At 42.3% G+C, this 17334-nt stretch overlaps 1 protein-coding gene across 2 annotated transcripts in view; it reads right to left on the bottom strand.

Moving 5' to 3' along the window:
• TMEM161B (transmembrane protein 161B) overlaps positions 1-17334 on the bottom strand; it is a 41716-nt gene that overhangs the window by 9355 nt on the left and 15027 nt on the right. For both annotated transcript variants that reach the window (XM_044276011.1, XM_044276010.1), the window contains exons 3-9: positions 11780-11883; positions 9220-9306; positions 7772-7869; positions 5035-5191; positions 3117-3268; positions 1280-1340; positions 287-427 (exon numbers count right to left, since the gene is read on the bottom strand). In XM_044276011.1, the coding sequence (XP_044131946.1) occupies positions 287-427; positions 1280-1340; positions 3117-3268; positions 5035-5191; positions 7772-7869; positions 9220-9306; positions 11780-11883 (800 nt within the window). The remainder of the gene's footprint in view (positions 1-286; positions 428-1279; positions 1341-3116; positions 3269-5034; positions 5192-7771; positions 7870-9219; positions 9307-11779; positions 11884-17334) is intronic.

Genomic DNA, 17334 nt, shown 5'->3' with positions numbered 1-17334 from the left:
CATTCATTTCCAGGGGGCCAGCGCTTGCCTATTTTCGGCTTCCCCATAGAAATGAATGGAGGGCGGCTGCGCATGCGCAGTGTGCCCTCGACAACTTTCGGCACTCTATTCTTGGTGCAGGTACGGGTCCCAGAGATCCTAGCGATATGCCCACATTGTCCAAGATTGGAATACCTCTTTAAGTCCTGGAAGCCTACATGTTGAATAGTGCAACAAAACAATGATCTAACACATATTCATCCCCAGAGAACTCAAAGGCTGGTACATGAGCAGCTATGCTCCTTACTGTGTCACTGTTTCTCTTGTTTGATTGAGGGCATCAAGATGCATCTGAGCCAAACGCAGGCCTGGGAATGTCAGGAAGGCTCCAATGAGAGAACACAGAACCGCCAGGAAGAATTTAAAAGTAAGCTTGGACACCGGACCTCTGCGGGAGAAAGAAATAAAGCCATAGTTATTCACGAGTGTTGGTCTGCAACATATTACTAAAGGTGCCCATACACATTACAGCAACGTCGGCACAGCTGGCAAAATTTTGATGGGTCTGGACCACTATCTTATATAATATCTAAAGGGAGGTAACCCGTCTCCAGTGTGTCTGGCAGTGGCAGAGAGAACAGGCATGTACGGTAAAATCAAGTCAGGAAAAATAGCTGTCAGCCGAGCAACTGACCGGCCGACAGCTATTAAAACGCATGACCAGCTTTAATTCTACTGAATGAAAAACCTGTTGGCTTCTTTAGGCATGTCCACACGGGGCTAAAAAGCAGAAATTCTCATTGCAGAAATAGTGCTGATCTGACGCAGATTTCACTTTTTGCAAAGCAAGGGGTGAAATCCGCAGCATAAACGGACATGCTGCAGATCTAAAATTGGCACCAGAGGTCAACTCTCACTGCAGCTTTTTTTGGGATGATCTCAGAATGTGTAAGGACACATACCTAACTGGTAACAGCCAGCTGTTAATTTATTCATACATTTCTAGGAAGAATAACAGAGGAATGTCACCATGCAGAGTTCTATGAAAAGATGCTCCAGAATATTATGGGGAAACTTCAGGTCCTTTTAAACGGAAAAGGTAAACTGCAGATCATTTTAAAAATGATGGCGAGCTAAACAAGTAAAAATCACTCCCATCAGAGAGAAGCCATATAACCATGTACATCTGTCCAGGAGCCTCATATTTAGGTACATTTTCCCTCCCATAATACAGCATTTATTATTTTTCACAAAGGGAGAATTATGTCTAAAAAGTCACTTTAATGCTGAAAATACTCACTGAGACTCCAAGCCTTGTTTTTGAAGAAATTTTACAGCACTTTCTGAAAAATTTGTAAAGCCTAAGAACAAACGACATAAAAAAAATATATTAGATAAGAAACATTTAAAAGGCATTGTGCCATCTGTGGATATGCCATAAGCGTCCAGATGCCCATTTACAGTGTTTTTTCTAACCTGGTGTGTGTGTAAATATATTATATATATATATATATATATATATATATATATACACACACACATATACATACATATATATATATATATATATATATATATATATCACACATCACAGACACTGAAGCATCTTATTTTATTCCCACTAGAAATTTCTGAATAAATTAACAACTGGGTGTGTCCTGCACTGGGTGATGTATGGACACAAAACTTTTACAAGGAGAATGGTAATGCCCAGTTTGCAATTTAATCATGAATTTCTAGTAGGAACAACAGAGGACATCGCAAAGCTACTATTTACACCAGCTCCTCTTATCTCAGTTTTCCAGACAAATATTAAATATTGGGGTCACCTGCAAACTGAGCTGTCATGGTCTGAGTACAACCATTAATGCTTTTTTAAATATTGAAGATTATTTTCAGTTTGGCATCATTTCTGTCTGAATAGAGCATATAACTAATAGGCGACTGAGTAGGTAAAGTGGTGTAGGAAGCCACCTTGTCGCTGGTAGATGGGCCCGCCACAATTTTGAGAAAAATGTGCACAAAAAGCTTCTAAGTATAGCAGTAATGGGATTCAGATTTTTCCATGTTTCTAGGGTTTGCCTGTTTCCGATTCGCGGAATACTATATGGATATATTATGGAGTGCGCCTAGTCGGCATGGGGAGCCTTCTAGGCCATGCCACGCTCCTCTGGGATTCGGGGAAGGGGGTATGCAAATGAGCTCTTAGCAAGCTCGGCCTCTAATGCCAGCAGAGTGCATGTGTCTTTGCGCATGGCAGTGTGCTGTTGCATATAGCGTTTGTTTGCTTTTGCATCAGAAGGGGCATAGATGCCCGTGATAAGAACATAGTCCTACCACTTTACAAATCACTGGTCAGACCACACATGGAGTACTGTGTACAGTTCTGGGCTCCTGTAAACAAGGCAGACATAGCAGAGCTGGAGAAGGTCCAGAGGAGGGCAACTAAAGTAATAACTGGAATGGGGCAACTACAGTACCCTGAAAGATTAATAAAATTAGGGTTATTCACTTTAGAAAAAAGATGACTGAGGGGAGATCTAATTAATATGTATAAATATATCAGGGACAGTACAGAGATCTCTCCCATCATCTATTTATCCCCAGGACTGTGACGAGGGGACATCCTCTGCGTCTGGAGGAAAGAAGGTTTGTACACAAACATAGAGGAGGATTCTTTACGGTAAGAGCAGTGAGACTATGGAACTCTCTGCCTGAGGAGGTGGTGATGGTGAGTACAATAAAGGAATTCAAGAGGGGCCTGGACGTATTTCTGAAGCTTAATAATATTACAGGCTATAGTTACTAGAGATGGGTCGTTGATCCAGGGAGTTATTCTGATTGCCTGATTGGAGTCGGGAAGGAATTTTTTATTCCCCTAAAGTGAGGAAAATTGGCTTCTACCTCACAGGTTTTTTTTTTTTTTGCCTTCCTCTGGATCAACTTGTAGGATAACAGGCCGAACTGGATGGACAAATGTCTTTTTTCGGCCTTTTGTACTATGTTACTAGCATGGTACCGTTCACCTGCGCATTTATTGCATAGTGTTTTTTTGAGCTTGTAGTTGCACATGTAGACAGGACTATACCATTTACACACTCAACATTCCTTTTGCAGTTTTCAAAAAGATTTCTCACCAGTCTCTAATCCGAACTCCAAGTAGTTTTCTGTCACGATAAGGATTGCCATGGCTTTGACAAAGAAAAAGAATCCAAAAGTAACACAGACAGATCTCTCCCCGCCATCTTCAACTTTAAAGTAATGGGCTGTCAGCGAGAACAGCACTTTGCTGGACACGAGCAGTCAAGGAAAGCTCTGATTTTATACTGTAGCTTGAAGCTTAGCCGTCACCATTTGAGTGCGGAACTGTTGAGGAGCGCAGCTTTTTATAACTTCTGCCAAATTTAGAAAGAAAATCACAAACTGATATGTGAGGATTACGCAAGATTAGATCGATAGGAGAAGGAGATCTGTGCTGACCACAGGGCGTGATCCGATGGGGACAGGGCAATAAGGATCTGTTCACACCTGCAATATGCCGTGTCTGTTTTCAGCAAAGTTAACGCAGTTTGCAGTATTGTTTGATCAAAAATACTGAAAACTTTGACAAACCTGGAGAACGCCCTTAGGCCTCCTTCACACAAAATTTAAATACCCGAGTTTCAGGTATTTTTGGTGTTTTTTTTATTTTGTAGTATTTAAACCATGCACTCTTCTGGCACTGTCCCAAGTCCTATAGGAAAGCCCATAGGGAGGAAAAGAAAAAAAATTTTTTTACAATACTCAACCGCAGGAAAAAAAATATGGATTCATAAAACAGCTAAAATGCTGGATGTGTGGATGTGAATGCAGCCAAATAAATTCATGGGGTCGTTCTAAATTCATCGGGATCTTCTGAAAACAGATAAAGAAGAGCTGTCAAAGCTCCTATATTAATGAAAGCCCTGACGGTAATGTAAACAGAGCCTACTATTCGATACACCCAAGATTTGCCAACGTTTCAAGCATTAGATGCTTGGAAAAAAATTATTTTTTCTTTAAAAACACAGAAACTAGAATATTAAAGGGATTTGCAAACAAAAATAATTTGTCACAAAAAACTAAATCTCAGGGGTCTAACTGCTGGGGCTCCCAGCGTTCCTAAAAATGAGGGATCCCTTAGCCACCTTCTCTGAATGAAGAGGTAGTGTACATGTCGGTCTACCGCTCCAGTCACTTCTATGGGAGCTCTATGTCAGTCCCAAAGCAGTGAATGGATAGAAGGAGCGACATGCACACTACTGCTCCATTCAGAAAGGGGACTCGGGGAACCCTCCGTTTTAGGGATAAATACTTTTCGTGACATAACTCCTTAAATTATGTTTTTTTAAAATAAATTTTAGGCTAGGCCTACATAACGATTTGTGTTCATTTGACGTAAGATCACAATGTCGCACTAAAAAATTGCAACTAATGATAACGTGGTTGCGCTACGACCTGCAGGTTACTGTAACATGACAAACCTGTTGGATTTCTGGACAACCACATTCACCATCTGTAATGGCGTTCAGCTGAGTGACTTTGGCATTCTTAAAGAGAGTCTGTCAGCTACTTTGCCCAGGCTCCTCTCTGATGTGCTCAAATAACTGCTCCCCTTGGATTCCTTTGGCCCCTCCGCTACTCCTCTGGTTTAGATCTCATGCGAGCACTGGTCACTGCTCTGCCCACTATGGGCAAAGGAACTGATATTTACAGTGTGCATGTGCAGGCCCAGCAGTGACCACCACTCGCATGAGAACTAAACCAGAGGGGAGGGGCCAAAGGAATCCAAGGGGAGTAGTTATTTGGGCACATCAGAGAGGGGCCTGGGCACTTGCGGCCATAACGCAGACCCTGGGCACTTTCAGGCCCTAATTTTCATGTCGTTATAGAGTGTTCTCCCCGTTTGTGGACAAGTGAAAGTAACGATACAGGTACCATTTTTATGTTAGGCAACTGTGCTAAATCATAATATGACCTAGAATTTAAAAAAATAATAAACTGGATTGTGTGATTATTGATAATTAAAAAGGATACATTGCAAATGCCAGAACGAGCATGCACCACACTATGCCGATATTCATCTCCTGGGATGGATCCACTAAGCTGTAATAAGCCTCAGTTATCAGATACACAACAGTAGCAGCAACGGTGAAGTCTACCAGCCACTGGTATTCGGGGAAATAATGGAGTGCTGGAAGAAAAGAAACACTTTAGAATCATGGAATAAGTTATCAGTATAATAAAGGCACATTACAATAGTTCCCAGTAACCTGGGATCCTTCATACAACTGTCACAACCTGGTTTAAAAGGGGTTTTCCACGATTTTGATACTGCTGGCCTATTCAGGTCATCAGTATCAAAATCTCGAAAAAATAAATAAATTTAACCCGAGGTTACACAGATCAATGAAACCACAAAAGCTATGCTCTCGAAACATGGATACTATGTAACGCAAGTCATGTATATATAATTGAAGACAACCCTTTTTTCTATGAAAGAAGACAAATGGGTGCATTTTGAGAGCACATACAGTCAGGTCCATAATTATTAGGACATCGACACAATTCTAAAATTTTGGGCTCTATACACCACAATGGATTTGAAATGAAACGAACAAGATGTGCTTTACCTGCAGACTGTCAGCTTTAATTTGAGGGTATTTACATCCAAAATCAGGTGAACGTTCTAGGAATTACAACAGTTTGCACATGTGCCTCCCACTTGTTAAGGGACCAAAAGTAATGGGACATAATAATAATCATAAATCAAACTTCCGCTTTTTAATACTTGGTTGCAAATCCTTTGCAGTCAATTACAGCCTGAAGTCTGGAACGTATAGACATCACCAGACGCTGGGTTTTATCCCTGGTGATGCTCTGCCAGGCCTCTACTGCAACTGTCTTCAGTTCCTGCTCGTTCTTGGGGCATTTCCCCTTCAGTTTTGTCTTCAGCAAGTGAAATGCATGCTCAATCGGATTCAGGTCAGGTGATTGACTTGGCCATTACATAACATTCCACTTCTTTGCCTTAAAAAACTCTTTGGTTACTTTTGCAGTATGCTTTGGGTCATTGTCCATCTGCACTGTGAAGCGCCGTCTAATGAGTTCTGAAGCATTTGGCTGAATATGAGCAGATAATATTGCCCAAAACACTTCAGAATTCATCCTGAAGCATTTGTCAGCAGTCACATCATCCATAAATACAAGAGAACCAGTTACATTGGCAGCCATACATGCCCACGCCATGACACTACCACCACCATGCTTCACTGATGAGGTGGTATGCTTAGGATCATGAGCAGTTCCTTTCCTTCTCCATACTCTTCTCTTCCTATCACTCTGGTACAAGTTGACCTTGGTCTCATCTGTCCATAGGATGTTGTTCCAGAACTGTGAAGGCTTTTTTAGATGTCGTTTGGCAAACTCTAATCTGGCCTTTCTGTTTTTGAAGCTCACCAATGGTTTACATCTTGTGGTGAACCCTCTGTATTCATTCTGGTGAAGTATTCTCTTGATTGTTGACTTTGACACAAATACACCTACCTTCTGGAGAGTGTTATTGATCCGGCCAACTGTTGTGAAGGGTTTTCTTCACCAGGTAAAGGATTATTCGGTCATCCACCACAGTTGTTTTCTGTGGTCTTCTGGGTCTTTTGGTGTTGCTGAGCTCATCGGTGCGCTCCTTCTTTTTAAGAATGTTCCAAACAGTTGTTTTGGCCTTGCCTAATGTCTTTGCTATCTCTCTGATGGGTTTGTTTTGTTTTTTCAGCCTAATGATGGCTTGCTTCACTGATAGGGACAGCTCTTTGGATCTCAACTTGAGAGTTGACAGATTCCAAATGCAAATAGCACACTTGAAATTAACTCTGGACCTTTTATCTGCTCATTGTAATTGGGATAATGAGGGAATAACACACACCTGGCCAGGGAACAGCTGAGAAGCCAATTGTCCCATTATTTTTGGTCCTTTAACAAGCAGAAGGCCCATATGCAAAGTGTTGTAATTCCTACACCGTTCACCTGATTTCAATGTAAAGACCCTCAAATTAAAGCTGACAGTCTGAAGTTAAAGCACATCTTGTTTGCTTCATTTCAAATCCATTGTGGTGGTGTATAGAGCCAAAAAATTTAGAATTGCGTTGATGTCCCAATATTTATGGACCTGACTGTATGTCTGCTGCTACTCCATTCAACTGTACGGCACTGCAAAGTGCTTGGCTTTCTTTGTCAGCACCATAGAGTTGAATAGAGCAGTAGCAGACATGCACGACCACTGCTACATTCAAACTGGGCCTTCTAGTGATCAGCGAGTTCTCCAGAGGTCACTACTTCTGCCAATTGGACACTTATCTCCTGTCCTGTGGATAGGATATAGGTGTTTTCTGTAGGATTTCCTCTTTAGGGAGGTGTTACACACAGCATTTAGTGGCAGCTTTTAATGTAGTTTTTTTGAGCCAAAAGTGAATAAAGGAGGAAGGAAAAGGAGAAGTCCTTCCTTTATATTTATCATTCCCTCCCAACCCAATTCTGATTTTGGTTAAAAAAAAAACTGCCACAAAAAGCTTTGTGTGCCCTTAAAAGGGGTTTTTCACCCCTGGGAACCTTTCCTGCAAGCAGCAGGGAACAGGGAAGTATGATTCCCACTGTGGGTCTGCAGAAAAGGTCCCCAGGAGTGAAAAACCCCTTTAAGCAGTTAAAGTACAAAGCTTGTATAAATAGAAATAAAAGCAGAAATATGTATTGGTTGCTAGAGAGAAAAAATAAACCTCACCTAAAGTGTCTACTTCTGTAACAGTCTTTGTTTCTAAATGAAGGTCAATATCTTTGGGAATGGTAAGAGGTTTGTTATCGATATGGCCATTATATTTTCTGCAATAGAAAAAAAAATAATACAGATCACACATCAGTGCAGCAGCCAGACGGGACTGTAACCTTGCTGGCTGAATAGCAGTTATCTATAGGGAACTCCCATCTCCTCAGTGCGGTCATCATGTGGATTTCCAGGACATGTCACAGGATGTGAGTTCAGCCAACACAAAGCAGAAAAACACCAGGACCCCCTTTTTATTATAGGCCTCATGTACAAGACTGTATCCATTTTAAGGTACGGAAATCAAAGATCTGCAAAATACGGATACCGTCCGTGTGCATTCCACAGTTTTCTCTCCCCATCGATAGAAATGGCTATTCTTGTCCGCAAAATTTGTGGAATGGCCACATAGATGTGGACAGCACACGAGCCCGTAGAAATAAGCAAGTCTGTGTGCAATCCGCAAAAAAAAGGTGCATCGGACATGGACCCTTAATATGGTCGTGTCCATGAGGCCTTATGGATGAGATCCCCTCAGACTTTTCAGTGGTATTTAACTTTGCAATGCTAAAGCGAATCTGTCAGCAATTCTGACCATGCTAAACTGCTGACAGCATTAGGTAGGGGCTGGGGAGAGTAGCACACAAATATCTTTTGTGGAGCTTTTTTAGCCGTAGTGTGAATATAAACTTTTATTCTGCCCGATTCAGTCTTAAAGGGAACCTGTCACCTGGATTTTGAGTATAAAGGTGAGGTCATGGGTTGCTAGATCGCTGCTAGCACATCCGCAATACCCAGTCCCCATAGCTCTGTGTGCTTTTATTGTGTAAATAAAACGATTTTATACATATGCAAATTAACCTGAGATGAGTCAGAGCTTGAAAATATGACTCTTCTCTGGTCACACTAGTAAGATATGACTCTTTTATGTTAATTTGCATATGCATCAAATCAGTTTTTTTACACAATAAAAGCACACAGAGCTATGGGGACTGGGTATTGCGGATGTGCTAGTGGCGATCTAGCAACCCATGTCCTCAGCTCTATACCCAAAATCCAGGTGACAGGTTCCCTTTAAGAGCACTGGAGGTGGGCCTTCAGTGTAAAGTGCACTCTACTTCACAGCCCCCTCTGCTGCTCACAGCGGAACAGCTGAGAGGCCCCTCAATGCAGAGACAACATCACAATGAAGCCCCACTTCCAATGCACTTAAAGATCAGAATCTGGCAGAATAAAACATCATATTCTCACTACTCCTGATAATAAAACCTGCTCTCTGTGGCTCCTACCTACTGCTGTCAGCAGTTTAGCATGGTGAAAACTGCTGACAGATTTGCTTTAACATATGTATCCTTATAAATTCAAAGCACAGTTGATAAAAGGTAGACAAGCACAGATGAAAACATTACCTATCTTTTTTGCTCTTTCCTCTTAGTTGTTGCTTTCCAGCGAGTGCTCGTAACTCGTCTTCTGTAGGATGCTGGTACCAATATAAGCTGGGTGATAAAAAAAACATAGTGGGAACATTAGTAAAAACAATCAGCTTCTGTGCAGTGCAAATGGGTTCAGACAGTGGGGGCGACCAAACTAGTGGGTGAACCTGGCCTGACAGCGATAACAAATCGGGACAAGCTGAGCAGTTAAGGGGGTATTCTGCTATTCTTTGTATATTACCAAGTTTATCCAATACACCTTCTGTATCAGCTCCTATGATTAGATAAGATTAATAGATCTTACATTACATTAGCAGGACTATAATTTACGGATTAATAGTGTAAGCTGTCACCTTAGTAGAGGACAGAGAAAGTCAGGAGCAAGCAGAAATGTATCAGGCGTCCTGATCACATCTGTCCTTGTGAATGGTGCTGCTGGTTTACCATTAGGCCCAGGTCACACTCAGGCAGTTTGGTTCCTTTTGGCTTGTTTTTGACAAAAGGTGGACAGGTTGACAGGACAGACCTGCAGAACAGCATACAAGGGGCTAATCTCCAAAGACGACCTCTGGAGTATGTAAGTGTGTGTATATATAGGGCGAGTCAAAAGTAGCAGGACACCCTTTTTATTTCTGAAACAAAAGGGAAAATTAAATATCTGAATACCCGAGCAAGTAACGGGCGAGGGGGCCCATCTTTAACACCGAAAGTTACAACAACAACTGGGAACGTTCCCTGTGATGCACAGCTATTTGACGTGTTCAATCTGTTGTCCCTGGTGCTGAACACAGAACTTTTAAGTTTTGAAATTTCTGTGTTGACAAGAGATATTGCAAATCTGATCGTGGTAATCGAATTCTGAGAAAATTCGGGTCTTTCTTGATATGCAACATGACCTCCTTCCCACTGAAAAAAATTTCCCTTGATCCAATATTGCGGCTTTCAAGAAGGCAGCCATATTCTAGACATAGCCTAAAAGATAGATCCGCCCCACTTGCTGGGGTATTCAAATATTTCATTTTCCCTTTAATTTCTGAAATGAAATTGTGTCCTGCAACTTTTGTATATTATATAAACACACATACACACACACACAGAGAGACACTTGCCAACAGGTGGAGGGGGTAAAAGAAAGACTAGAATCCTTTAAAGGGAACCTGTCATCAACGTTATCCTGACCTCATTTAGGGCCACATAAATTAGTGACAGAAATGCTGATGTCAGCGGTGTGTCACTCATGAGCTAAATGTAAGTGGTTGCTGAGAACCAGCCTCATAATCATTACAGCCCAGGCCTTGAGAAGAGTCAAATCTACTTGGTTATTCCTAATCTCCTGCTCTCCTCGCCCTTCTGCTGATGATTGGCAGTTCTCTCCTAGAGAGAAAGGGAGAAAACTAGGTAGAAGACGGTCAGTCACCAGCAGGTGGGCAGGAGAGCAGGAATTCATGAGTAACCAGGACTCTTCTCAGGTGGCTGTGACTCTTTTCCAGGCCCAGTCTGCAATGATTGTGATGTTGGTTCTCGGCAACCACTTACTTGTAACTTATAAATGACAGACAGCTGAAACAAACTTACCTGTCTCTACTTTATTCTGCCGTTAGTATGGGCTGCATAAAGTTGATGACAGGTTCCCTTTAAGGCCAAGGCAATTCTATGACTTCAGCAGTGTCACAAGCCATAAGTGAATGGTTATAGGCACACAACAGCACTCCGACATCCTGATTCACCTCTGTACCTGCATGTTACTTATACTTTAACTATTATTCCTACTTGGGGGCTGTTGGTGCACCACTCAGGTATTTATTGTAGGGCTTTGTTGCGGACATCTCAGTCTGAATCATTTATATATTTATACATTTTGCTATTCTTGCACTATGCACTTTATATTGTATGATATCTTCACTTTCTTCTGATAGTCCTGCCCAATTATATGTATTTCACATCATGTTTGGCCTATATGCATAATATATGCTTGTACTAATTTGCCATAACGGGATGAGCCTCTAGTGGTGCTTCATGTTATCCGGTGTGCTCTCCATCCACCATCATATTGTGTTCTGTGTATATTTTATCGCTTTTGTCTCGATTGGAGACGTCTAATAAAGTTTATATATAATATTATTGTGTGCTGGCCCTTTTCTTCCTTTGGTGTTTTATTATTCCTACTAGTTTAATGAATGAATTGACAGCAAACTGCAATAAAAGTCAATCTAGGTGTTTCCAGTGGGAGGTGGATCCCTGCATAGTCCGACACTGGCAGCACTGATTGGATAGTGTCAGACTGTGTAGGGACAACCATCCCCCAATTTGGACCTGCACTGCAAAATTCTAGCAATTCAGTCATTTATTTTTAGTAGGGATAATAGAGGAATGGCACAACATAGTGTCATAAAAATCGATGCTCCAGAATTGTCATAGCAGAGGAATGCAAGTACTTATTAAAGGAGTTACCCTCTGGGACCCACACCTACAGTAACTCTACAAAGTGGATGAGTGGGCACCTTCACTGTGCTAGAATAGTACATTTCTACATTACCTGCCATTGCAAAGGAGCCAGCGAGCCAAAGAGTAGTGTGGTAGGATCTTCTGCAGGATGCTGGCCATCACCATAGTGACAACCAGCTGCACGCCTATCACACCCTGCGGAGAAAAGTGTAGACGGTGTGAGATGAGAACACAGACCTCGCTATACAACCAGGTGTGATCAGCAGTCCTGTAACACAGTCTGAACATGTAGCATACTGCAAAGGAGTTGTAACAAAGCTAAAGGGGTTTTCCAGGCTCTCCATATTGGATAGGTTCACTTCCATGGGAGTTGAGCTGCAGTAACCCGGCATGGCCACTACACTTTGCACGGCGCTGTACTTCCTGCTCCACTGAAGAGCTAGTTCGGCGCTGGGGGCTGCAGGGAACAGCCGATTGGTGGAGATGCATGTGTCGGATGCTCATCGATTCAATATTAACCTCTTCACACATTATCACGTACGCAATAAATTGTAAGCAGTCTTATGGAGCAGGCTTATGCGCTGAGCCTGCTCTGTACATGGCGGATGTTGGCTTTATAATACAGCAGATACCCAGCCGTAATGACTGGGATATAACCCCTCAGAGGCTCCGGTCAATAGAGATAGTAGCATTCCGACCTGAGCCCCCGCAGTAAAAATCAGGGCACAGCTAAGCAGGCAGAGTGTAAGAATCCCATACACCAAAATAGTTCTCCATTATGGTGTATGGGACATGCGGTCAAAAAGATCCCAGAGGCTTAATGTTATTATATAAAAAGTAAAAAAAAAAAAAAAAAAAAAAACACAAACCACAAAAATATTAAAATTTCAAATCATCCCCTTTCCCAAATTTTCATATTAAAAAAACACAATAAAAAAAAAACATAACGGGTATCGCCACGTCCGTAAATGTATTAAATAAAAAATATTTTTCCTGAGCAGTGTACCAGTGTTTCATTCACCTTGCCCCCCCCCCCCAAAATAAATAAGTGCTCAAGAAGTCACATGTACCGCAAAAACGGTACCAAAACTACAGATCGTTCCACAAAAATAAAACAAGTCCTCATACGGCTCTGTACACAGAACTTTTAACAAGTCAGAAAACTATACAAATCTGTAGAACACGGGGTGGGGGGGTTGCAAAAAACGAAAATGGGCTTCGCTTTAAAGGGGTTAATGACCTATCCTGAAGACAGGTCATCAATATCAAGAGCCCTGGAAAACTCCTTCAGAAAAAACCGGGCACAAGGCTAATGGAGTAATAGGTACATAATGGGATAGGGGCAAGAAGGTGGTGGTAGCAGTAAGGTAGGAACCCCGGCAAGACAGAAGGCCTGTCCTGAGGATAGCTCATTAATATGAAATACCTGGAAATAAACATCTGAAATGTATGGCCACCCGTAGGCATTTGTTTGAGGTGTATTCCAGGAAATGACTCCGATACCTTTGACAGAGGCAACCAAATGCAAACATCACCCATAGACACGTTCCTCATATAGACGGGGAGTATTTCTGTGGATAGACCCTTACAAGGAGACACAGAAGGCCGGCTCATGCCACCTACAGACTTGAAGATTGCACTACTGAAAGATGCCATTAAATCCAACAACTGAAAGAAGCCCTGTAAATGTCACACAAGCCACAACATATTTTCTCATGAGGCCACTTCAATTCTGTATACTATTCACGGCATCTTAGGATACTTTCACACTCGCGTTTTGGGCGGATCCGTCATAGATCTGCAAAAACGGATCAGTTACAATAATACAACCGCATGCATCCGTCATGAACGGATCCGTTTAAATTATCTGTAACATAGCTAAGACAGATCCGTCATGAACTCCATTCAAAGTCAATGAGAGACGGATCCGTTTTCTATTGTGCGATATTGTGTCATAGAAAATCCCCATTGACTTACATTGTGTGCCAGGACCGATCTGTTTGGCTCAGTTTCGTCAAGCGGACAACAAAACGCAGCAGGCAGCGTTTTGGTGTCCGCCTCCAGAGCGGAATGGAGACGGAACTGATGCAAACTGATGCATTCTGAGCAGATCCTTTTCCATTCAGAATGCATTAGGGCACAACTGATCCGTTTTGGACCGCTTGTGAGAGCCCATGACGGATCTCACAAACGGAAAGACAAAACGCCAGTGTGTAAGTAGCCTAAAAGGGAATGTGTCATCAGCAAATGGCCTGTTCTTTAAAATCCCATTTAAAAAAACATTTTGTTTTTAGAATTTTTGGCGAGTTTTTCTAATTTTTCCATGTCACTATCTATATTTAATAAAAATGTACCGGTACATAATCCTGCAATTTTCACATAGGCCTCTAGGTCTAATAATAGGTTATGATTTCATGTTCAGTACAGGTAACGTTTTAATAGCCATCAAATTATTGCCACAGGCAGGATTACAATGACAGATATCACCTCTACATAGATAACACAGGATCCACCACTCACGGGTGATATCACAGCTTAGCCTACTTTCACATCTGCTTTTTCCTTTCCGCTAATGAGAGCCGTCATAGGGTCTCAAAACCGGAGGAAAACGCTTCAGTTTTGTCCCCATTCATTGTCAATGTGGCAAAACTGAACGGAACAGAACAGAGTGCGCCAGATTGCATACCGTTCCTATGCCGGACAAAAAATACTTGAAAGCAGCGTTTTTTTGTGTGTCATGGGATGCGTAGCAAGACTGTTCCGGCATGAAACACAATGTAACCCCAATGAGTTAAATACAGGGGAGGGAGGGGGGCCGCACTGGCCACCATTGAGTTAAATGCAGGGGGGGCCGGACTGGCCATGGCTATAATACGCACAATTAACCCTGCAGGTGCGGCACCTGAGGGGTTAATTGTGCTGATCACTGCCCCCTGTAAGAGATCGGATGCTGCCAGGCAGCAGGGGGCAGTCATGTACACAGTTCTTAGTATATTCTAACTTGAAGCGTCCCCATCACTATGGGAACGCCTCTGTGTTAGAATATACTGTCAGATCTGAGTTTTGACGATCTAACTCAAATCCGATGGTATATTCTAACATAGAGGCGTTCCCATGGTGATGGGGACGCTTCAAGCTAAAATTAACCATCGGATTGGAGAAAACCTACCATTGGTATATTAATAGGAACTCCTGACTTTCCATTGAAAGTCAATAGGGGACGGATCCGTTTGCAATTGCACCATATTGTGTCAACGTCAAACGGATCCGTCCCCATTGACTTGCATTGTAAGTCAGGACGGATCCGTTTGGCTCCGCACGGCCAGGCGGACACCAAAACGACTTTTTCCTTCATGTCAGTGGATCCTCCAAAAAGCAAGGAAGACCCACGGAAGAAAAAACGGACACAGATCACGGAACCCGTTTTTGCGGACTGCAAAAAAAAAAAAAAACTGTTGTGTGCATGAGGCCTAAGGCTACTTTCATACCTGCGTTAGGTGCGGATCCGTCTGGTATCTGCACAGACGGATCCGCTCCTATAAATGTAAACAATGGTATCCGTTCAGTACGGATCCGTCTGCATACACTTAGTCTAAAAATGTCTAAGAGTAAGTCAAAAGGATCCGTCCTGACTTTACATTGAAAGTCAATATGGGACTGATCAGTTTACAATTACACCAATATTGTGTCAATGTAGATGGATCCGTCCCCATTGACTTACATTGTAAGTCAGGACGGAACCGAATGGCTATGCACTGCCAGGCGAACACCAAAACGCTGGTGTCCACCTCCAGAGCGGAAGGGAGGCAGAACGGAGCCAAACTGATGCATTCTGAACAGATCCGCATCCATTCAGAATGCATTGGGGCTAAACTGATCCATATGGGGCCGCTTGCGAGAGCCTTGAAACGGATCTCACAGGCGGACCCTGAAACGGCAGTGTGAAAGTAGCCTTACATATGTGGGGGTGGGCTTTAGCAATATTTTTCTCCTACTGCAAAGAGAGAGGCTCCTGCCACAGTCAACTGTCTTATCACTGGAAGCAGGATTCTGAGGAAGAGGAACAGGATTTAATTGTATTCAGGAGGCAAAATAGGATCATGGAGGAAGAATAGGAAAGGAGGAAGAAGTGCTGGAATATTTTTTTTTATTTCAGTCACATTTTATATAGCTAGTGTTTCTTAAAAAAAAAAAAAAAAAAAAAAAAAAAACACATGCCCTCTAAATCCTCCCAACTGGGGCATCAACAGATGTTCCACAAAGTTTTGGGAATTGTAATAAATGTCTAAGGTGTCTGAAACCTAGAACCCCTGAAGATTGGGGAGCAGGGTCCTATATCTGTAATTGCTGTGAAACGAACCCAAATGGACAACACTGTCACATCCATCAAGTTTTTTTTATTTATTTTTTAGGGGGGAAATCCACACCTAACACCACAATCTCTAATTTTCATAGAAGGAGCATTTTCATTAAAGGGGTTGTCCAAGTTGTGAAATAAAAATATTAAGTTCTAAAAATCTAATGTTGGCAATATATACATAAGCTAAGCAATTTTTAGGCATAAGCAAAGCTAGCTATGTTCTGGCCCCTTTGTTGACATGCAGTTGCAGTTCTGTGGGCGGTGTAACAACAATCTCTGAGCTCTGAGTGTGTTTTTCCTCATGAATATTTGTGGGTGTCAAGAAAGACTGCCTTTCCTCTCCCCCTGCTCCGCAAAGGGAGTGAATAAAACTGCTGCTCTGCCTGCTGGAATACTCATGTTGTATGTGTAGCACTACAAGTTCCAGCTGTTCAGTACAATGACATTGCTGATAAACACTGGATCTTCCCCCTACCTGTTCTTGTGCAATGCTCTGCAGACACTTCCTCACAGCCAGCAGAAGAGTACAGAGGAGAGAACTCTTCCGGTCTTTGTCAGCTTTGTGTCTGCAGGGTGAGAAAGGAGGGAAGATCCTGTGCACAGCATTTATCTCCTCAGTGCCTGGAGAAGAGGAAACCCAGCAGCTGCTCAGTATCTGAGGCAGGGCCTCCAACCCCGAGTCTGTGCTGCTGATGGTAGAAGGGGTAAAACTTTGTTGAAGAATCCAGTGGGAGGGGAGACACAGGGCAGTCAGCTAAGCCAGGAGACCGGCAGTGCAGGGGCCGGCAGATTGGGTAGTACAGGGGGCGTGGCTTGTCTCTCCAACCAACACAGCCTTCACAGTGACTGTGCACAGTAGCAGACCTGCACTAAACGTTATCATCAGAGCAGGGAAAGAAGCAGACATCACAGGTCATGTGACCTCAGCTACCTAGGAGAAAGGGGCCACTGGAAATGAAGGAAGTGAATTTAAAACCCTTTACATTTGCCAAGAAACATACAAAGAGCAAAAAAACAACTTTGACAACTCCTTTAATTCAAACATAAAAACACACACATATATTTACAGGTGGATTTTCCTACAAATTTTCAGCTGCACCATTACTGGAAATTGTAAACGTAACCCATGATAAGTCATGCCTGGTGCACACACAGACCCAACTGCACCGAGGTGGCCAATGAAATCAAAACAACACATCTGACAGGCCTAATAAAAAAAAAAAACACCACAATAGGATATATATATATATATATATATATATATATATATATATATATATATACAT

The sequence above is a fragment of the Bufo gargarizans genome, chromosome 1 (assembly GCF_014858855.1).
Source record: "Bufo gargarizans isolate SCDJY-AF-19 chromosome 1, ASM1485885v1, whole genome shotgun sequence".
NCBI lineage: Eukaryota > Metazoa > Chordata > Amphibia > Anura > Bufonidae > Bufo > Bufo gargarizans.
Note: the sequence above shows the minus strand (reverse complement) of the source record. Positions and strands in the feature narration are given on the sequence as shown.